The 21,568-nt window shown below is 48.5% G+C and overlaps 1 protein-coding gene and 1 pseudogene across 2 annotated transcripts; one reads left to right on the top strand and one right to left on the bottom strand.

Annotated features, from left to right (window-relative positions):
• Nucleotides 1-503: 503 nt before the first annotated feature.
• Vrtn (vertebrae development associated) lies at nucleotides 504-2,615 on the top strand. The gene has a single exon (XM_069991300.1). The coding sequence runs from the start codon at nucleotides 504-506 to the stop codon at nucleotides 2,613-2,615; it is 2,112 nt and encodes a 703-aa protein (XP_069847401.1).
• A 3,106-nt stretch (nucleotides 2,616-5,721) lies between these two features.
• On the bottom strand, nucleotides 5,722-6,162 carry LOC138805897 (large ribosomal subunit protein eL22 pseudogene; annotated as a pseudogene). Its single transcript, XR_011365673.1, has one exon. The product of XR_011365673.1 is annotated as a large ribosomal subunit protein eL22 pseudogene (transcript).
• Nucleotides 6,163-21,568: the final 15,406 nt, after the last annotated feature.

The following is a 21,568-nucleotide window of genomic DNA, read 5'->3' as shown; positions in this document are numbered from 1 at the left end:
AGTTAAGAGTCTCGTGGACTTTCCTTCCTGGGCTGGTTTTGAACTGTGATCCTCAGTCTTAGCTTTCCTGACTAGCTAGGATTACAAATGTGAGCTACCCATGCCCAGCTAGGTTCAGCAAGTAACTGTATGTGTGTTTGTGTGTGCGCGTGTATGTGCAGGTGTGTCTATGTATATCTTCTCTGCATTATTTCTCTTAATGCCTATAATGACTCTCTAAGGTAGGTTATATATGTCTATTCTCATTTTACGTTAGATGAAGCAGAACACTAGAGGTTAAGTTGTTGTTTGAAGCTAACATCAGAACCAAGATTTAAAGCCAGGTTCCAGAAATGAGACCATTCTCTCCTTCATAACCCTGAGCACCTAAACAAACTCAAGAAGGCAGTTAGTTAGCCGTTACCTGCAATGGAGAAAGTGTAGGAGTGGACACGGCACCAATGCTGGGGGTGTGTATATCATGTGGATACTTTATTCTGACCTCTGCCCTTTGCCCTTTCAGGATGACTTCTCGCGATGAGCTGATACAGCAGGTGCTACGGGAGCTGCAGGAAGCCGTGGACTCCCAGGGTCTGGAGGGTCTTGTGACTGCTGCACTGGAGGCCAAGCGGGTCTTGTCTTCCTTCACCCTTCCCAGTGGCCGGAAGGAGAGCCTGGGGCTCCAAGTGCTGGAGGTAGATTCTGTGGCTCTGAGCCTGTACCCAGAAGATGCCCCCCGGAATATGCTGCCCCTGGTGTGCCAGGGTGGTGGCAGTCTGCTGTTTGAAGCGGCCAGCACGCTCCTGTGGGGGGACACGGGCCTCAGCCTGGAGCTGCGGGCCCGCACTGTGGTGGAGATGCTGCTCCACAGGCAGTATTACCTGCAGGGCATGATCGACTCCAAAGTGATGTTACAGGCCGTGCGCTACTCCCTGTGCTCAGAGGAGTCCCCCGAGATGACCAGCCTGCCTCCTGCCACACTGGAGGCCATCTTCGATGCAGATGTCAAGGCCACCTGCTTCCCCAGCAGTTTCTCCAACGTGTGGCATTTGTACGCCCTGGCCTCTGTCCTTCAGCGCAACATCTACTCTATCTACCCCATGCGCAACCTCAAAATCCGACCTTACTTTAACCGGGTCATCCGACCACGCCGCTGTGGCCACATGCCGGCCACGCTGCACATCATGTGGGCTGGCCAGCCCCTCACCAGCCATCTCTTCCGCCATCAGTACTTTGCCCCCGTGGTGGGACTGGAGGAGGTGGAGGTGGATGGTGCTCCTCACCCTGCACCGGGTCCTCCCTCGCTGGCCCAGCTGCCACCACCAGCCAAGACCCTGGAACTGCTCACCTATCAGCCTGGCCTCAGCTACTCTCACCTGGGGGAGCACCACCATGTCACCAAGAGCACCTTCTACCGCTGGCGCCGGCAGTCCCAGGAGCACCGGCAGAAGGTGGCCACCCGCTTTTCGGCCAAGCACTTCTTACAGGACAGTTTCCATCGGGCCGGGTGCCTCGTGCCTCTGCAGCAGTTTCTCCAGATGTTCCCCGAGATCTCCCGCTCTACCTACTATGCCTGGAAGCACGAGCTGCTGGGCTCAGCTGCAGACCCTGCCCTGGACCCTGCTCCTAGGGAGGTGACAGCCATGGCGAAGTTGCTAGGGGAGAAAGCCACCAAGGGGCCAGAGTGCTCTCCCCCCGCCGGATCCAGCCCAGGAATGGTCTTAATGCAACAGGCCAAGTCCTACCTGGAGCGCTGCATCGCCCTGAACACAATGGTGCCCTATCGCTGCTTCAAAAGCAGGTTCCCTGGCATCTCCAGATCCACCTACTACAACTGGCGGCGGAAGGCCCTCCGGAAGAACCCCAGTTTCAAGCCAGAACCGCTTGTGGAAGTCCCCCTGGCTCCCCAACCAGTGTCTGTGGGGAAAGAGACTCTGCCCCCTTGGAAGGATGAGGTGGCAGAGACGGTGGAAAAAGCCACAGATAAGGGGCCCCCTGCTCCCCGAGAGCTCCCGTCCCCCTGGAGGTCCCTGTCACGTTGGCAGAAACGCCTGCGCGAGGCTGCCCGCAAGCAGGTGCTGAGTGGGTATCTGCCCTTCTGTCGCTTCCGTCTCCGTTACCCTCATCTGGCACCCTCTACCTTTTGGGTCTGGAAGAGTCTTGCCCGGGGCTGGCCCAGAGCCCTGGCCAAGCCCCAGGTGCCAACTCCATGTGTGGGCACTGGGAAGCAGGAGGCTGAGGAGAAGCAGCAGGAGAAGGAGGCTGTTGGGAAGGTGACAGCCCTGCCGGGAGGAACCCCGGCAGTGGGGGCTTCCTTAGAAAAGGATCCAGAGGAAACTCAGGGAGGATGGCCTTCCAGAGAGGGCGCCATGGCCCCGGTTGAGCCCCATAGCCATTCCCTGTCCAGCCAGCCTGTGGTGGCAGCAGTGGGTGTGGAGAATAGCCAGTTGCTGGTGGTGGACGTCCCCACCACAACATTCAAGGCCCAGGCGAAGCTCTTCTTGCAGAAGCGCTTCCAGTCCAAGAGCTTCCCCTCCTACAAGGAGTTCAGCGCCCTCTTCCCCCTCACTGCCCGCTCTACCTACTACATGTGGAAGCGAGCCCTTTATGAAGGCCTTACCCTTGTGGATGGCTGACTCTGGGATGCTAAAAGGGGCTGAAAGCAAGAGGGCGGGGACTAGTTTGGGACTTGTTTCCTGGCTTGGCCACTGTGCCCTTTGGCTACAGTGACTTGGAGCGCATGCTTGTGTTATTTCCTGGCTCTAGGACAGAAAAGAGCCAGAAAATCAATCACCTGGTCTCTTGCTACAAGAGCACTGGTGTTGTCTTTGGTTGTTGGCTGGTTCTGTTTTTATAGTTGTGTTTTAGTTTCTTTGTTTTGATTCAAGCGGATTGCCTGGGCTCCCTCACCAGTGTGGGCAGCTGTATGTTTGGGTGAGGGGATAGAGAAATATGGCTAGCTAAGGCTGCTTTCTACTTTTCCTGGGAAAGAGGAATATTCTGGCCATCTGTCCCATTAGGCAGAATACGCCTTCAGTTTCTTTGGGGAGTGGCACCCTCTACCAGATATTTTCAGAGGAACATTTTTGGTGCCAGTTTGGGTGGCAGGCTCAGCAAGAGGAACAGAGTTTAGAAAGAATGTCGATGGCCTAAAAGGAAAGTGGTGAGGCACATGAGATCACAGGTTCAGGCCTGGTCCCTGCTGGGGGGTTGTGCTGAGCCTCTTCTCAAAGTCTGATCTTTAAGAGGCACAAAGTGGGCAGGAAGGGACTGTTTGCATTTTCTAAGAGTAAAGTTGGAAACCAAACCAAACAAAACCAAAGAAATAAAAGTGATACATTCCTCATAACCTGTGGTGTTTGTTTTTGTTGGATGTGGCTGTTGGTTCGCATAGTCCTCTTTGGCAAATGGAGACTGAGTGCCCATTTCTGTCTTAATGAAATGAGATGGGCTCACAACTAGGGCTTGGGGAGCAGAAGGAATTACATTGGGGTCTGGGCCTTGACTTGGATCTAGAAGTGACAGCTAAGGACATGAAGAGTCCTTTCTGATAGGAGAGTCCACGAATACTGTGTGTGCTCAAGGCCAGGCCTGCACTAATGTTCCTATGCCTAATTTAGTTCTTGCTATGAGCTTAGGCGAGGCCCAGTCAGACAAAGAAACCACACCCCACCTCACCACGTTTAATTTGTATGTTCTGTCTGTAGGAACTGAGCTCTTCTGGGGCTTGAACTTTTGTGCTGAAGGCTAGCATCCTACCACTTGAGTTACAATTCCACTTCCATCTTTTGGTGATTAATGGGAAGTAAGAATGTCATGGACTTTTCTACCCAGACTGGTTTCAAACTGTGATCCTCAGATCTCAGCCTCCTGAGTAGCTAGGATTATAGGTGGGAGCCACTGGGACCCAGCTTGAGAGTCACTTTTTTTTTTTTTTTTTTTTTTGTCTGTCGTGGGGCTTGAACTCTGGGCCTGGGCACTGTTCCTGAGCTCTTTAGCTCAAGGCCAATGCTCTACCACTTGAGCCACAGCACCACTATTAGTTTTCTGAGTGGTTTATTGGAGATAAGAGTCTCATGGACTTTCCTGCCCAGGCTGGCTTTGAACCACAATCCTCAGATCTCAGCCTCTTGATAGCTAGGATTACAGGTGTGAGCCACCAGCACCCAGCTTCACTATTTTGTTTTGTTTTGTTTTGTTTGGTGGTCATGGGGCTTGAACTCAAGGAACGGGTGCTATCCCTCAGCTTTTTGCTCAAGGCTAGCTCTACCACTTTAAGCCACAGCTCCACATCCTGTTTTTAGGTGGTTAACTGGAGATGAGAGTCTTACTGTCTAGAGCTGGTTTTGAACTGTGGTCCATAGATCTCAGCTTCCTGAGTAGCCAGGATTATAGTCATGAGCCACCAGCACCCAGCTTCAGAGAGTCACTATTACTCTTTTTCGTTCTCTAGATGGTTCATATTCCACTTCTGATATTTTTCTTATTTGCTTATTTCCTACCACCTCTTCTTTACCCTTCCATATCAGACAGAAATAGGCCTTGAGAAAAGTAGAGTCCCTCCCCCACCTTTTTTCCCCCCTGACATGCTTACAATACTATATTTCCAAGCAGGTGGATTAGTTCTTGGCACATAGCGCATCCTCTGCTTTTTTTCTTTTAATGTGTGTGTGGTGTGTGTGTGTGTATGCACATGCATGCTGGTACTGGGGCTTGAACTCAGCCAGAGTGCTATCCCTTAGCTTTTTTTTCACTGAAGACTGGTGTTCTATCACTTGAGCCACAACTCTACTTCTGGCTTTTTGCTGATTAACTGGCTTTTACCTAGGATCCTTAGGTTTCAGCCTCCTGAGTAGTTAGTTTTACAGGTGTGAGCCACTAGTGCCCAGCTAGTAAGTGCATTTATCCTTCCTCCTTTGTGTATGCATGTATATATGTGTGTGCCAGCATTGCAGCTTGAACTCAGGGCCTTACTCTCTTGCTTAGCCTTTTCACTCTCAAGTCTAGTGCTCTACCACTTTAGTTCTACCTCTAGTTCTGGCATTTTGCTGGCTAAGTGGAGATGAGTCTCTTGGATTTGTCTGCTCAAGCTGTCTCTTAACTATGATCCTTAGATCTCATCCTCCTGTAGTAGCTGGGATCACAGGTGTGAGTCATAGGTGCCCAACATTGAGATTTGGCTTCTATCAAACCTAATCAGTCTTACTTCCTGAATATTTCTCAGACCATTTCCCCCTCCATCCTTCACAGCCACCCTGTAATCTATGCCAGCAGCTGCTCTCATCTTTGATACTGAAATGATTTGCAAATTGAATCTGCCTCCTCTCAGACTATCCTGTTGCTTTCTCCTGACAAAGGCCAGAAGGATCTTACTAACACCTTCCTCTCATTCTGCTGGATTTCTCTTTCCCTTAGCACAAAATTCAAACTTAATGAGGCCTACCTAGTCTAACCCCTACCCTCTTCTCATTTCTTCTAGACCTTTCTCCATATCTGTACCCACCTCCTCCCCTAGCACTTAACCCAGGGCATTGTTGATTCTGTCTCATGATCTGGATTTAGCTCTAGAGTCTCCACTGAAGCCCTACTGCTCATTTAAGGTTATGAAGAGGTTTGACCAGCCGGGCACTGGTGGCTCTCGCCTGTAATCCTAGCTACTCAGGAGGCTGAGATCTGAGGATCGCAGTTCAAAGCCAGCCCAGGCAGGAAAGTCCGTGAGACTCTTTTTTTTGGGGGGGGGAGGTTCCCAAGTTTTATTCAAGAACTCATACAAAATATTCCAGATAAATGAATTTTAATCCTTGTCTTCCTCCTCTTCTTCGTCCTGGTTAATCTGGAAGTAACGTAATTCATAACTCTCTTTGCTGTTAGCAACTACGCGTAACCAATCACGTAGATTATTCTTCTTCAAATATTTTTTGGTGAGATATTTCAAATACCTTTTGGAGAAAGGCACCTCAGAGGTTACAGTGATCTTGCTTTTGCTTCTCTCGATGGTGACCACTCCTCCACCAAGATTTCCAGCTTTCTCGTTCACCTTGATTCTCTCTTGGAGAAACTGCTCAAAATTGGCAGCATCCATGATTCCATCTTCTACAGGGGGAGTGCAGTCCAGGGTGAACTTCAGAACCTGCTTCTTTTTTTTTTGCCCCCCTTCACCACAAGCTTTTTCACGGGCGCCATGGCGGCAGCGGAGGCAGAAAGGGCCCGTGAGACTCTTATCTCCAATTAACCACCAGAAAACTGGAAGTGGCTCTGTGGCTCAGGTGGTAGAGTGCTAGACTTGAACTGAAGAACTCAGGGACAGGGCTTGGGCCCAGAGTTCAAGCCCCTTGACCACCACCAACAAAAAAGTTTTACCAAGGGGTGTTCCTATTTGGCTGTGATAGCAATGTATGGCCAGCAGGTGGCAATCTGGTGCAGCAAAAAGTTTATTGGTTCCCAGTGGGGCCAGAACAGCTTATTTAAAATTCCTTTCTCCTTTGGGTATGAGAGTGCAGTCCCAACCTGCCTCATAAAAAACCAGATTGAAGCAGGGGAGGGGGAGAGGGTGGCTCATGCTTGCAATCCTACCCAAGAAACTGAGATCTGAAGATCCCAGTTTGAAACCAACCTGGGCAGGACCATGAGACTCCTATCTCTAATGAATCACAGAAAAAGCCAGAAGTGTTACTGAGGCTCAAGGGGTAGAACGATAGCTTTGAGCACAAAGAGGCTCAGGGACAGTGCCCAGGCCCAGTGTTCAAGCCCAGGGCCGTCGCCCTCCTTTCCCCCCCTAAAAAAAAAAAAGCCTAATTGAGGCTTGCTCTCAGCCTTGCAGTCAGCCAGATCCAGTCTTCTAATTTCTGGAGCAGAGGGGTCTAAAAAAAAAAAAAAGACCACATCTGGAGCTGGGTGTTGGTAGCTCACATCTGTAATCCTATTTACACAAGAGGCTGAGATCTGAGGATCTCGGTTCAAAGCCAGCCTGGGCAGGAAAGTCTATGAGACTCATCTCCAATAAACCACTCAGAAACAAATAAAAACAAAAACAAAAAAACACGAAAGGAAGTGGCGCTGTGGTTCAAGTGGTAGAGTGCTAGCCTTGAGCTGAGAGCTGAGGGACAGTGCCCAAGCCCCACGACTGACAAAACCCCCAAAACAAATAAATCTGGGGCACAGTACTAGTGTGTAATTCTAATTATTGAGGAGGCTGAGATTTGAGGATCACAGTTCAAAGCCTGCTTGTGTAAGATAGTCCAGGACACTCTTATCTCCAATTTCTCCACAATTAAGTGCTAGCCTTGAGCATGAAGAGCTCAGGGACAGTGCACAGGCCTTGAGTTCAAGGCCATGACAGAAAGAGAAAGAATGAATGAAAGAAAGAGAGAGGGAAAGAGAAAGAAAGAAGGAAAAAGAAAAAATAAAAACAACAATAAAAAACCTGGGGGCTGTGGATGCAACCCAATAGCAGAATACTTGCCTAGTATTTACAAATCCCTGAGTTCTGATCCTAGCACTGCAGGGCAAAACATCTGGATCACCACACTGGGGACTGGATTCTAGGGCTCACCTAGATCTGCTGACTCCTACCTTTGACACTGCTGTAACTCACTTTCCTACCTGAAGATGTGGTTTTGTCAAGCCTGTGGTGTGGTTCCACTAAGAGCTATGTGGGTATTTGGACCAGTAACCACACCTTCCCACTGGAGATCCTCCTATTGGAGTCCAATTCCTACTTTCTAGAGGGAGACTAATGGCCAAGGAGATGCATGCTCAGAGTTACTCTCCAAAGATGCTCCTGTATCAAGATGGAAAACTTTTTTTTTTTTGGTCAGGTCAACACTGAGCACTAAACCTATAGCAGAAAATCAAGCTGCTGGAAAAAAAATGGTATGTCAATATTTATTGATTCAAAAAGGGTTTTATAAGTAGGGTTAAATTATTCTTGTGCAGAAAAAGGCTGTTTTCATTTATAATCTCTTTGGAAGATGGGGTACCTATGCTGTGGCCATATTTGTCAAGAATGTTTCATACTAATTGAGAAGTTGACATTTGTTGAATTTTTTTCTTTTTTGGGGTCCGGTTGTGGGGACTTGAACTCTGGGCCTAGGCACTGTCTCTCAGCTCTTCAGCTCAAGGCTAGTGCTCTACCACTTGAGCCACAGCACCATTTCCGGCTTTTCCTTTTTGCGTGTGTGGTGCTGAGGAATCGAACCCAGGGCCTCAGGCATGCAAGGCAAGCACTCTATCACTGAGCCACCTTCCCAGCCCTGACATTTGTTGAAATTATTTGTACATTTTTCTTCTACATTTTCTGGCACCATTTTTTTTTTTTCATGGATGCCTACACAGGAAAACTTTCCAGGGCTGGGAATGTGGCTGAGTGGTAAAGTGCTTGCCTAGCATGCATGAAGCCCTTATTTTTTTTCCAGTATCATATACACAAAAAAGCCAAAAGTGGTGCTGTGATTCAAGTGATAGAGCACTAGCCTTGAGCTAAAGAAGCTCAGGGACAGTGCCCAGGTGGTGAGTTCAAGCCCCAGGACTGGCAAAAAAGAAAAAAGGAAGACATTCCAATGAAAAAGTGAATAAAAAAGGAAAACAGGCCATGTACCAGTGGCTTACACCTGTAATCCTAGCTACTCAAGAGGCTCAGATCTGAGGAGTGAGACTCAAAGCCAGCCTGGGCAGGAAAGTCTATGAGACTCATCTCCAATTAAGCACCAGAAAACCAGAAGTGGCACCATGGCTTGAATGGAAAAAGCACAGGGACAGTGCCCAGCCCTGAGTTCAAGTCCCACAACTGACCAAAAAAAAAGCATGAAATGGGAAGTGGAGCTGCGATTCAAGTGGTAGAAACTCAGGGTGGAGGGAAAAAAGGCTAAGGAAGAGTTAGAGATCCTGAATTCAAACCCTAGCACTGGCACAAAAACACAAAAATTAAAAGAAGAAAAAGCAGAATGTGAGGTTCTATATGCCGTGACAACATTCTGTGTCACCAGGAGGTAATCAGTTCTAAAAATATTAAGTATAAAAGTTTCACTCGAAACAAAACAAGAAAACAAGTAGGTAGAACACAAGCAATTCTTTTCCTTATCACTCAGATTTCCCGGGGGGCGGGGGGAAGGTCCTGAATTCAGGGAGATAATCTCCTCTACCATGATACATGAAGTTGCTCCTCAAATATTTCACTCATCTGCCTGAGGTGTTGTGTAGTCCTGCTCACAGGAGGACATAGCAAGTAGAGCAGGCTCCTCTCCACCCATCTCTGGTAGGCCAGGGTTTAGGCTGTAAGCTTAGGAGATCTATTTGGCTTTAACGCTTGTTTCGCAACAGATCCATCCATGTGAAATGTACAAATGCAGGGGTAAGGTAAGGAAGCAGTGCTGGCTTTGCCTGGCCTCTCATAGCTCATCCCGACTACTCACCCAACCAAAGCTGCTCAGGGCCAAGTCTTCTAGAAGGGTAGGCTTCCTATGAGTCTACAAGACATGCCTGTGTTACTCCCCTGATGCCGCTGGGTGGCTGCTGGGAGAGGTTCATTCAGGGACTGAAAATGTAATTCAGTAATAAAGTATTTGCCCGGGAATTGATCCCCAGCACCATAAGGAAAAAACAAAACAAAACAAAACAAAAAACCCTATTTTGCTACTAAACTGGAAACAGGCACCTGACACCAAGCAGTTGCCAGAAAGGACTGGGCAGGCTGAGAAGCAAAGCTTGGGACCTCCAAGGTAGCCTGCTCCGGCCCCCACGCATGCGCTGTCTGCCCCCCTTCTCAGGGGAACCTGGTGTGATTTTCCTCCCCAGTAGTGACACCAGGCTTACCTGTAGGGTGTGACTGGCAGGTTCTTAAGTATTCTAATGAAGGAAAGAGGAGTAGAGGAACGTTTAGGGAGATGAGAAGGAGCAGAAAGTAGGTTTAATGATATAAAAAATTTTCCATGGAAAATGACTTTGAAAATAGCATGAAATCCGCTTAACTCTAATGGTGCTTTCATGCTAGGCAGAGAGAGAGAGCTAGAGGGATGGGGCGGGAAGGGGAAGGAAAGGGGAACAAGCACCCGGGAGGCTGGCAGAGGCTGCTCAGCCTGGGATGGCCACTGGGGTGCCAGTAGACAGGAAGGCTACAGGGGTCCTCCCCAGAATCTCACACCAACTGCTCTCCACAGAAGCCCTCTAAGTTCAAAAGATGTCACACTAATTTTTCTACCTAGGCTGGCTTCAAACCATGATCTTCCTAATCTCAGCCAGCCTCCCAAATAGCTAGGATTTAGGGGCATGAGCCAGTGGCACTTGGTTTTTGGCTCAAGGCTTGACCCTCTACCACTTGAGCCTCAGCTCCACTTCTGGCTTTTAGCTGGTTAATTGGAGATAAGAAGGTTAGGGACTTTCTTTCCCAGGCTGACTTTGAACCTCAATCCTCAGATCTCAGCTTCCTGAGTAGCTAGGATTACAGGTGTGAGTGAGCTACTGATGTCTGGCAATACTTTTATGTGTGTGTGTGTGTGTGTGTGTGTGTGTGTTGGTTGTGGGTATTGAACTCTGGGCCTGGGCCCTGTTCCTAAGCTCTTCAGCTCAAGGCTAGCACTCTACCACTTGAGCCACAGTGCCACTTCCGGTTTTCTGGTGGTTAACTGAAGATAAAAGTCTAATGGATGTTCCTATCCAAGCTGGCTTTGAACCGTGATCCTCAGATCTCAGCCTCTTGAGTAGCTAGGATTACAAGCGTGAGCCACTGGTGCCCAGCAACACTTTTGGTTTTAACGTTAGTTTCTTCCAAAATCAGGACCTTGTGATATATTATAAACTGCAACAGAGGGAGGCAATGGTGCCCAGGGCCTGGATGGATGGACCTGCACCAGACATGGAGAGATGGAGAAAGTCTTCCTGGGTTGGAGCTGCAGCAAGCCTGGTTGGTGTGTAGGAGCAGGCATATCTCTGCTGAAGGAGCCTCTCAGAACTCAGGGTGGTGAGGGGAAGAGGGACGTTAGGGGAGGAAGGGGCTGAGGATACAAGGCCTGGAGCTGGAAGCTCCAGAAAGATATTGATAGAGCCATTTGGTTCCCTGTACTTTGAAGCCCAAACCTAATTTCCTGATTTCCTAGAAGTGAATTGGCCATGATGGAGTGTTTATATGACAGAAAGAGATAGATTCTACAAATCCGCCAGGTGATGCTCCTCCAGGTGGAAGGCCTCTGCTTCTGTCCTTGCACATCTTGCACCGGCCAGTCCTCCCAGTCAGACACCAGCCCAGAGAAGCCTGATCCTACCACACGTCTCCCCTTTACCACTTCCCTGCACTGTCTGCACGCATCCATCTGTCTGTCTGCCCTAGATAGTAGAAATACATCTCACTTGTTTGCTGCCTTTTCCTTCTGCTGAGACAGTGGCTGGCACATAGTAAGTACCCCAAATGTTTACTGAAGTAAGAAATGATGCTGGGGGTGTGGCCTAAGTAGTAAAACACTTGCTTAGTAGGAACCAAGCCCTGAGTTTAACCTTCAGTTCCCTCTCCTCCCCCCCAAAAAAGGAAAGTAGGGTGCCCATGGCTCAAGCCTATACATTTGGGATTTCGATTAAACACAAATATTTTAGGCATACGTACATTTAGTAACTGTTCATTGTTACTTGAAATTCAAATATAACAACTATAGTTGGCATCTGCAAGTACTGCCATTGAGGAGAAACTGCGCATGCTGTGAATGCCTAACAGCTGGGTGCCAGTAGCTCACACTTGTAATCCCAGCTACTCAAGAGGCTAAGATCTGAGGATTGTGGCTTGCAGCCAGTCTGGGTAGGAAAGTCCATGAGACTCTTATCTCCAATTAACCACCAAAAGTGCCAGAAATGGAGCTGTGGCTCAAGTGGTAGAATGCTAGTCGAGCAAAAAAGCTCAAGGACACCATCCAGACCCTGAATTCAAGCCTCAGTACTGGTGTGTGTGCGTGTGTGCATGTGTACATACACATGTATGTATATATGTATGTATCTGGCAGAGCTGGTGGTAGAGCACTTGCCTGGCACACGTAAGGCCCTGCATTCAACTCCAGCATCAAACAGTAGAGCTCCTCCACTATCCTGTGTCTCATCCTCCCCTGATCCCAAATCTGTATTTTGTCCTGGAACAATAGAGTAACAGCCAATTCTTACTTCCTAAGCAAAAGGTAACATTCCTGTAAGGTGTAAACATGGCCTAACATCTAATCACCGCCCCTAAAGACTCTTCTCTGGATCTTCTGGGATTGCTGAGAAGCAGAACCTCCAGGGTCTCTTCCTTACTTGGGTGATATTTGGGCTCATTTATTATTGCCTCTGGGTGGCAAGTATCTGGGAAGGGGAGGAGATGGGAAGGGCTCAGACCCACAGACTAGAATGATGTGCAGCATTTATGTTGGAAGTCTGTACAGAGTAAAAGACTTAATTAAATTTAAATGTAATTAATTTTAACCAAATTAAATGTGCCTAGGGGAGGGAGGTGGCTTCTAGATGGTGAAGAGGAGGAAGCTGGGTGCTGGAGGCTCATGCCTGTAATCTTAGCCACCCAGGAGACTGAGATCCAAGGATTGTGGTTCGAATCCAGCCTGGGCAGAAAACTCTGTGAGACTCTATTTCCCAGTAAACTACTCAGAAGAAGCTGGAAATGGCCCTGTGGCTCAAGTGGTAGAGCACTAACCTTAAGCACAAAGAGGCCCAGCTATCACACTCAGGACTATTGCCCTAGGACTGGCAAAAAGAAAAAAAAAAGGAGAACAAAGAATTCTAAGAGGGAATACTTAAAACACTTAGAACAAGGGGAAATAGAGTCTCACCCTATGCAAACCCAGGTGAGGTGGGCTGAGAATGTGACCAGGGCAGGTGAAGGATTCACCTGCCTCCGGTGAGCCAGATCTGTAGACTAGAGATGCCTATTGCAGTAGATTTCACAACTTGGGGTGACCTCCAGTCCCTATTAGCCTGGAAGTTGTGTATAAAATTGTGTATGTAGCTATACATTGGTGACTCATGCATGTAATCCTAGCAACTCAGGAGGCTGAGATCTGAGAATCATGGTTCAAAACAGCCTGGGTAGGAAAGTCTGTGTGACTCTTATCTCCAATAAATTATCAAAAAGCTGTAAATAGAGTTGTGGCTCAAGTGTCAACCTTGAGCAAAAAAGGTAAAGGACAACACCCAGGTTCTGAGTTCAAGACCCAGTACTGGCATACACCCCCCACACCATCAAAAAAAAAGTCTTTGTAGGTCTGCATTTTTCTGGTAAGAATCTGCAGCAATCAGAAAATTCTCAAAGGGATTTGTGTCCCCAAAGATATCAAGATTGGAGTTCATTGTTAGCTGGGTACTGATGGCCCAAGCTTGTAATCCTAGCTACTCAAAAGGCTGAGTTCTGAGGATTGCAGTTTGAAGCCAAGCCTGGGCAGAAAAGTCCATGAGACCCTTATATCCAATTAACCACCAAAAAGCCAGAAGTGGAGCTGTGGCTTAAGGGGTACAATGCTAGCCTTGAGTGAAAAAGCTAAAGAATAGTGCCCAGGCCCTGAGTTCAAACCCTAAGACCCAAACAAACAAAAGTTCATTGTTGCTGGGTGTGGTGATTCATGCCTCTAATCCTAGCATTTTAGGAGGTGGAAGTAGGAAGGTGGAAAGTTCTAGACCAGCCTGGACTACATAGTGTTCTGAGAACTTGTCTTATGAAAGAGTGAGGAACAGGGGAGGATAGAAGGAAGAAAAACCAAGGAAGGAAGGAAGCAAGCAAGGAAGGAAAGGGCAAAATTTTGTATTGTCTGTCAGCAAAAGTAGGCCCAACGCCTCTCCATTCCCCCACAAGTACTGTTGGATTCCTGAGCCTCCAGTTCTCTGGGGGTGTCTATCCTACAGGAGCCCCCAGCACTTCTCACCATGGCTCTGCCTGTGTGACACTGTCTGATTTATCTGTGGCAGCTGAGTCTTCTCATAGACTTGTATCCATCGCCTCCTCCAACTCCAGCTTTGCTCTCTCGTGTTCCGTACTTTCCCTCTCCTGAAGCAGTTCTCAAATGTCACTGATGAGTGATGAGCAAAGTCCCCAGTGCTAAATTTGGAGTCACCTCAGGGTATCTCCTCCTCCCCTTCCTCCTCCGGCTCCACTCCCTTCTTCTAACCCTCCTCCTCCTCTCTCCTCCTTTCCCTTCCCTCTTCTCCCCTTTCTCTTCTGCAAAGTTGCCCTCTTGACTTCCCACTATTCCTTGTTTGTCCTTCTTCCTGACTTGTGAGTGTTTCTTTATGTTTTAAATGGTGAGTTTAAAAACAAACAGGTAATACATGGAACACAAGGGAAAGAAATCAAACAGAATGATAGAGCAGCAGAGCAGAGTGGCAGCTGCTTCTGCTCCCTGGGTGTCAGGGCCCCCAAGGTGCTCCCCCAGGAGCCACGGTGCCCACTGTGCTTTGAAGTCCTTCCGGAGCTGTGCCTGCTGGTATAGTAGTAGCACGGGACTGCAAGAGTGTGTATTGACATTCAGATTTCAGAGACTTGGGACATGGCTCAGGTGGTAGAGAACTTCAATGAGTGAAAGCATCGGATACCAGTTCTAGTCCAGGTCTCAGACCAAACAAACCCAAAACAAACAACATCAAAAACCAAAACAGCGTCTTATTACTTGGAGATGCTTTGAGCTGAGAAGGTGGTCAGAATTCACTGGGGCTAGTGAACATGGGCTGAGAAAACATAGCTCCCAGACTTCCCATGCTCTCTGGTCCTTAGGGACCCTGATTAGAACCTCAATTAGGAAAGGGACTTTTCACTTTATGGAGGGGGAAGCAGGGTTCTGGGAAGGAGGGGACTGTTGGTACATATCTTAGTCAAATGAAATTTGGTCAGTTTTTTTTTTAAGTATATATTGATTGTACAAAGGATTTTCACAATGGATTCACATGAGCTTATCATTACATTTTATTCAGTTTCTCTCTCTCTCTCTCTCTCTCTCTCTCTCTCTCTCTCTCTCTCTTTCTTTGTAGGCCATGAGGTTTGAACTCTGGGCCTGGGTGCTGTCCCTCAGCTCTTCAGCTCAAGGTGAGAGAGAGCTCTACTACTTGAGCCAGAGCTCTACTTCCGGTTTTCTGGTGGTTTACTGGAGATAAGAGTTTCACAGACTTTCCTGCCTGGGCTAGCTTTGAACCTCGATCTTCAGATCTCCGCCTCCTGAGTAGCAAGGATTACAGGCATGAGCCACTGGAGCCCAGCTTCAGAGTAATCTTTCTTTCTCTTTCCCTGTCCCCTCATCCCCCTATCTAACAGCCTTCAGTGAGGTTTGTTACGCCCTTTTTATACAGATGTAATGTATTTCAATATTATTATTATTTATCATTCCCTTTCCCTCTCCTACTCCCCACCATCCCCCAGAGAGTTACAATGATGTTCTCTCTGTATATTTATGTATATATGTATTCATGTATATGTGTGTCCTTTAGGTCTACATTCCACAGAAAAACAAAAATATACCATATTTGGCTTTTTTGAGCTTTGCTTGCTTTACTCAGCATGGTGATTTCCAGTTCTACCCATTTTTCTGCAAATGACATAATTTATTTTTTTCTTTATGGCTGAATAATTGTGTATGTATGCATATTTTCCTTAGCCTTTCATTGTCAAGTGCATGGCCTGTATCCAGCAAACCTTGGATTGTGTGTGTGTGTGTGTGTGTGTGTGTGTGTGTGCGCGCGCGCGCGCGCGCGCACTGGGTCTTCAACTCAGGCTCTCTCAATCTTGCTGGGCTTTTATGCTCAAGTCTGGTGCTCTGGCACTTGAGCCACATCTCCAATTCCACCTTTTTGCTGGTTAACTGGAGATAATAGTCTCATAGACTTTCCTGCCTGGACCAACTGTGAACTGGGATCCTCAGATCTCAACCTCCTAAGAAGTTAGGATTATAGGAATGAACCACCAGTGCACAGCTTTTTTTTTTTTTTTTTAAAGGCAAGGGTCTTCTATTTAGCATTGGTTGACCTCAAACATCATCCTACTACCTCAGCTTCTGAGTGATGGAATTACAGGTGTTGCCACTACATCTGGCTCTGATTTTATACTAGAATAATAGTTAGAAGGGGCTTTCAAGGTGTCCCAGCTGGAAGATAGCCAGAGTCTAGGTTTCATTCACAGAACAGATCTTTATTATGAACCTACCATATTCATTTCTGTTCTAAGCACCGAAGATTCCTCTGCAAAGAAGATCCAGCCAGGTGCTGGTGGCTCAGGCCTGTAAGCAGCTACTCAGGAGACTGAGAGCTGAGGATTGCATTCAAAGTCAGCCAGCTGGCAAAGTCCATGAGATTCTTTGTTGTTGTTGTTTTTTTTTTGGGTCCGGTCATGGGGCCTGAACTCTGGGCCTGGGTGCTGTCCCTCAGCTCTTCAGCTCAAGGCTAGCGCTCTACCACTTGAGCCACAGCGCCACTTCTGGCTTTTTTTCTTTTTGCTTATGTGGTGCTGAGGAATCGAACCCAGGGCCTCAGGCATGCAAGGCAAGCACTCTACCACTGAGCCACCTTCCCAGCCCCATCCATGAGATTCTTTTTTTTTTTGGTCGGTTGTGGGGCTTGAACTCTGGGCTTGGGCTCTGTCCTTCAGCTCTTCAGCTCAAGGCGAGCACTCTACCACTTGAGCTACAGCGCCACTTCCGGTTTTCTGGTGGTTTTATTGGAGATAGGAGTCTCACGGTCTCTCCTGCCCGGGCTGGCTTTGAACCGCGATCTCAGATCTCAGCCTCCTGAGTAGCTAGGATTACAGGCGTGAGCCACCAGCGCCCGGCACATCCATGAGATTCTTATTTCTAATTAACAGAAAATTGGAAGTGGTACTGTGGCTCAATGTGGTAGAGCCCTATCTTTGAGCAAAAGAGCTCAGGGACAGTACCCAGGTCCTGAGTTTTTTTTTAAAAAAGGTCAAGAAACTTTTTCTCATGGAATTTACATTCAGAAGAGGGAAGACTGATCCACACAGAGCACAGAGGGACAGAGCTAGGAGGAAAGTTAAAACTGGGGCTGGTAGAGTTGGAGCAGCTGTTTAAGCCATCTTAGCCTATTTGGCTGGGCTCACTTTTATAATTCTAGTTACTCAGGAGGCTGAGATCTGGGGATCATGGTTCAAAACCAGTTCTAGCAGGAAAGTCTGTGACACTTTTATCTCCAGTTAACTACCCAAAAGCCAGAAAGTAGTAGAGCACCTAACCTTAATCAAAGAGCTCAGCCTATGTGCATCTGATCAAGCAAAATAATATCTATCAAAATGAGCTCCTGGGAATGAACACAAGAGGGGTTTTTCTTCTTTGCTGTTTTTGTTTTCTTTTTGTTCTGTTTGTTTGCTTATTTGTCTTTGGGAGAATAAGGGGAAGCACAGAAATGGAAGGACAAAGGTAAATGCAGCAAGGACACTCACTGGACACTATATTGAAACTGAACTATACAATTTGTGGGTAGGAATGGGAGGGAAAAACCGTGAGAGATGGAGGGAAGGGGTTATGTCAAAAAAGAAACATACTTATTACCTAACTTATGTAACTTTAACCCCTCTGTTCATCACCTTTATAACTGTGTGTGTGTGTGTGTGTGTGTGTGTGTGTGTATGTGTGTGTGTGTGTGTGTGTGTGTGTGTGTGTGTGTGTGTGTGTGTGTGTTTTCTTTTTTTCTAGTCCTGGGGCTTGAACTCAGGGCCTGGCCACTGTCCCTGGGCTTCTTTTGCTCAAGGCTAGCCCTCTACCACTTGAGTCACAGAGTTGCTTCAGCTTTTTCTGTTTATGTGGTACTGAGTAATCAAACCCAGGGCTTCATGAATGCTAGACAAGCACTTTACCACTAAGCCACATTCCCAGCCCAATAATTTGTTTTTTTTTTTTAAGTTCAGGGACAGTGTCCAGGCTCTGAGTTGAAGTGCCAGGACCAGTGTGTGTGTGTGGGGAGGTGTGTGTGTGGGGGTACGCATGCAGACCTATTGGGGGAGGCTCTTTCAGATGAGGCTTGAGCAGTACTGCTGATGTGGGGAGATGTTCCTGGTGGTAGGATCAGGATCTGCATGTGCAAAGGCCAAGGCAGGAGCACAAGGTTTCCACGTGTCTCACTGTGAAGGGAAGAGGCTCTTTGTGCCTTGCAGAACAAGAATGGTCAATTGATGCTCTGTGTTGGAGGCATATTGGGAGCCTGGGTGAACCTGGCTGCAGTTTGGTGCCACACAAGTCTGCTTCCTGGAGCACCCTGCTCACTCTACTTGCCTGGCCTCTGGGTGCGATGATTAGCAGGTGGCTCTCTGAGGCATCTGGAGGGACTCAGAGGCAAGAGTGGGGATGGTCAAGGCCCTAAAGCAGGATGATAATCCTTCACTGGCTTTCAGATTGTGGAATCTTCCCCAGGGTGAGGGTGCGCCTGGAGAAAGCTGTGCTTCATGTCTCTAGGAGGGCATCTGGAGCTGGCATGGGGCTGGGGGAAACGGGGGAGGGGGAGAGCTGTGCTGGGCAAAGGGCCGGCAAGGTCTAAGATGTTTCCTTGCTCAAACACTCAGATGCAACTTTGCCCAGATTTAGGTAGAGAAGGACATGGTGAATCATTTCAGGCAAAAGTGGAAGCTGGTTGCTGTTCTTGAGTTTTTATTTTTCTATCCAACTCTTGTTTGTTGGCAGATAGGGTCAAAGGTACAGAGGATTAATGGAGATAGAAGACTGACAATGAATTTTAAGTCTCCCTAACTTCTCAGCTAGTTGGAAAATTTAGCTCACCTCTCTGAGCCTCAGTTTCAGTCTACAAACTGTGAGTTAGTGCAATAGGGAATGAACCTAATGCTGGCCCAGGTGGCATTCATCAGTCCAAGTCAGAAAATCTGGCCTCACTCTGAGGATTGAGGTTCAAAGCCAGCTACCATTCACTGAGCTGTGGACCCTTGCTGGTCTCAGTCTTTCTGTCTGTCAAGTGGGGGCAGGTAGAGAGCCTGTGGGAAGGTTCTTTAGATACTTAAAATACCATCAATGTACTTGTTCCGACTGGGCACTGGTGGCTCATGCCTGTAATCCAACTACTCAGGAGGCTAAGATCTGAGGATGATGGTTCAAAGGCAACCCTGGCAGGAAAGTCTGTGAAACCTTTTTTTTTTTTTTGGTTGGTTGTGGGGCTTGAACTCTGGGCCTGGGTGCTGTCCCTCAGCTCTTCAGCTCAAAGGAAGCACTCTGCCACTTGAGCCACAGAGCCACTTCCGGTTTTCTGGTAGTAACTTGGAGATAAGAGTCTCACAGGCTTTCCTGCCTGGGGTTGGCTTTGAACTGCGATCGTCAGATCTCAGCCTCCTGAGTAGCTAGGATTACAGGCGTGAGCCACTGGAGCCTGGCAAATGTATGAAACTTTTATTCCCAATTGATCAGAAAAAAAACTACAACACAAAACTAGATGTGGAGCTATGGCTCAAGTGTTAGAGCATATCGTGAATGAAAAAGCTAAAGGGACAATAACCAGGCCCTGAGTTCAAGTCCTAGTATTGGCATACACACAAAACAGTATTTATTCCTGTCTCACTCTAGCCTTACCCACTGGTGCAAAGACAGATGCCCACTGTCTCCTTTGTCCCCTTCCTGTCTGTCTTTGGGGGACCCTTCCCTCTGGGAGTTTCTGTCATTTCCTCCCAGGGCTAGAATAGGCTTTGAAGCCTGCCTGGCTCTTCAGAGGGAGCGAGGTAAAGGCAGCTCAGGGATGTAGGTTGAAAGTGCTGGAAATGCCGACAAGCCCCGTGAGCATCTTTTCTTTTTGTCCAGAACATCTGAGTCTCCCTGTGGGGACTCCTCCGCTCAGAGTAGCGCCTCCCCCTGTGGCAGAGAGGATGTGATAGCCCCCCGAGGGGAGCCCGAGGCAGGCTGAAGCAAGACCGCCACCCTCTCACCCACCCTGGTCATAGCACCAAAAATAGAAGGAGGGCTAGAGTGTCAGCCCCAGGGAGGGGCAGCCCAGGAAGGCCTTTGAAGCAGGACCAGGGCTGGGAGGGAAGGGAAGAAGGCAGAGGGAGGCATGTCTGTTAGTATGCACGGTGCAGCAGCAGCAGCAGCAGCAGCAGCAATTGTCCTTGGATTTTCTGTGTCTCCCCAGACACAGTGGACAGACATCTTCAGCCTAGCTTGGCTACTCCAGAGCCTTGGTGCAAGAGTTATGCTTGGTTCATAACCCACTATCGAACCCTCCTTCTCTGAGCCTCACTTGCTTCTTCTATAGCTTGAGGGACTCTGATTTGATCCTCACCAAGTTTCCTTCCTCCACAACATTATTAGATTCAGGACCCGAAAGATTTGACAGTGCCATCCCTTAACCCACCAACCAGCCTCCACGCCCTAGAGCACAGGGACAGACAGAAGATGTCTGGGACCAGAACAGGCAGGGAGGCATTCAAGAAATTGGTTGTCAGGAGAGACCAGGCATGGACTAGAAGGAGCTGGTGTGCCCGCAGGGGACCCCTTCCTTCTGAGATCCTAGAATTGGTGCTGGGGAAACAGACAGGGAAATGTTTACCGGGTGTGGGGCTGGGCAGGGTGTTTTTATTAACTGGCATGGAAATATGTCACCGTTTTGACAACCTGTGTGACTGTCAGGCAACCTGCTGTCAGTCAACCTGCTTGGGGGAAGGAAGGTCAAAGAAGGCTGTGCGGCCCTGTGAGTCCATGTCTAGTAATTTCTACCATCGGAAACATTCCTTTCCTTGGAGTGGGGCTGGCCCAGGCAACCTTGCCCTCAGGCCTGGCCTGTCACTCGTAGGGACTCTCCTGCCTAGGAATAGAGTAAAAGGAAAGGGCGGCTTCCTCTCCCCTCTCTTTTCCATGCCGCACCATTGGCCCTGTGGTCTGCTTAGGGTGGGATCTTGCCTAGCATCTGCCAACCACAGGCCAGGTGGCTTCAGCTCCTGGCTCCTCATGGTCAGCTGGCTTAGTCCTGGTCTACCTGAGCCCTAGAGAAGAGGTTTTTCCATCCTGTTCCTGCCCAGCCCCATGGAGGACAACTCTGTGGAGGGTTGAAGGTGTGGCTGCAGGAGCAGGTGCCGTTTCTGGACAGCTGATGGGGGGTGGGGGGGTGGTGCTCTTAATTCTTGGTTTAGGGCCCCTGCTTCCCTATGCAGCAATTTCGGTTTCTATTTTAAACAGTTTAGGTTGGTTGCTTCCCTGCTTTCCTGCTGGGTGTTTATAGTGAGGAAAATAATTGGTAATATTTGCACAGATGTGCTGGCTCTGCAGCTCGTCACGGGCACCTTTACCCAGGGGGCCCTCCCTGCCCCCAACCTCTCTGCCAGCTTGAAGAGGGGAGGAACTGAAGCCCCCCCCCCCCCATCCCGCAGGCCTCGCAGCAGCCTGAGGCAGGGAAGTACAGGCAGAGCTGGCAAGCAGGATGCCTCCAGTGCCCCAGGCATGCCAGAGGCAGGCCTCATCCAGAAAGGGAGAGCCTGTGCTCTTAAGGGCGGCTAGGACAAGCTCAGGCTCCATAGGATGGGCCCTTTCTAGTGGGTAGCAGAGGGGTCAGAAAGCCTTTAGGGTCCTGTTTCAGCCTCTGTTTTCTCATGTAGAATCTGAGTTTGTAGCTGAAGTTAGTGACTGAGGTAAAAGCGTGGGGAGAGGTTAAC

The sequence above is a fragment of the Dipodomys merriami genome, unplaced genomic scaffold, assembly GCF_024711535.1.
Source record: "Dipodomys merriami isolate MVZ:Mamm:240054 unplaced genomic scaffold, mDipMer1.0.p SCAF_1, whole genome shotgun sequence".
NCBI classification, from domain to species: Eukaryota; Metazoa; Chordata; class Mammalia; order Rodentia; family Heteromyidae; genus Dipodomys; species Dipodomys merriami.
This window is presented reverse-complemented; position numbering and strand designations above follow the sequence as displayed.

What these genes read in the sequence shown, in the direction of transcription:
- Vrtn (XM_069991300.1), top strand. Translation starts at nt 504, where the DNA reads ATGACTTCTCGCGATGAGCTGATACAGCAGGTGCTACGGGAGCTGCAG.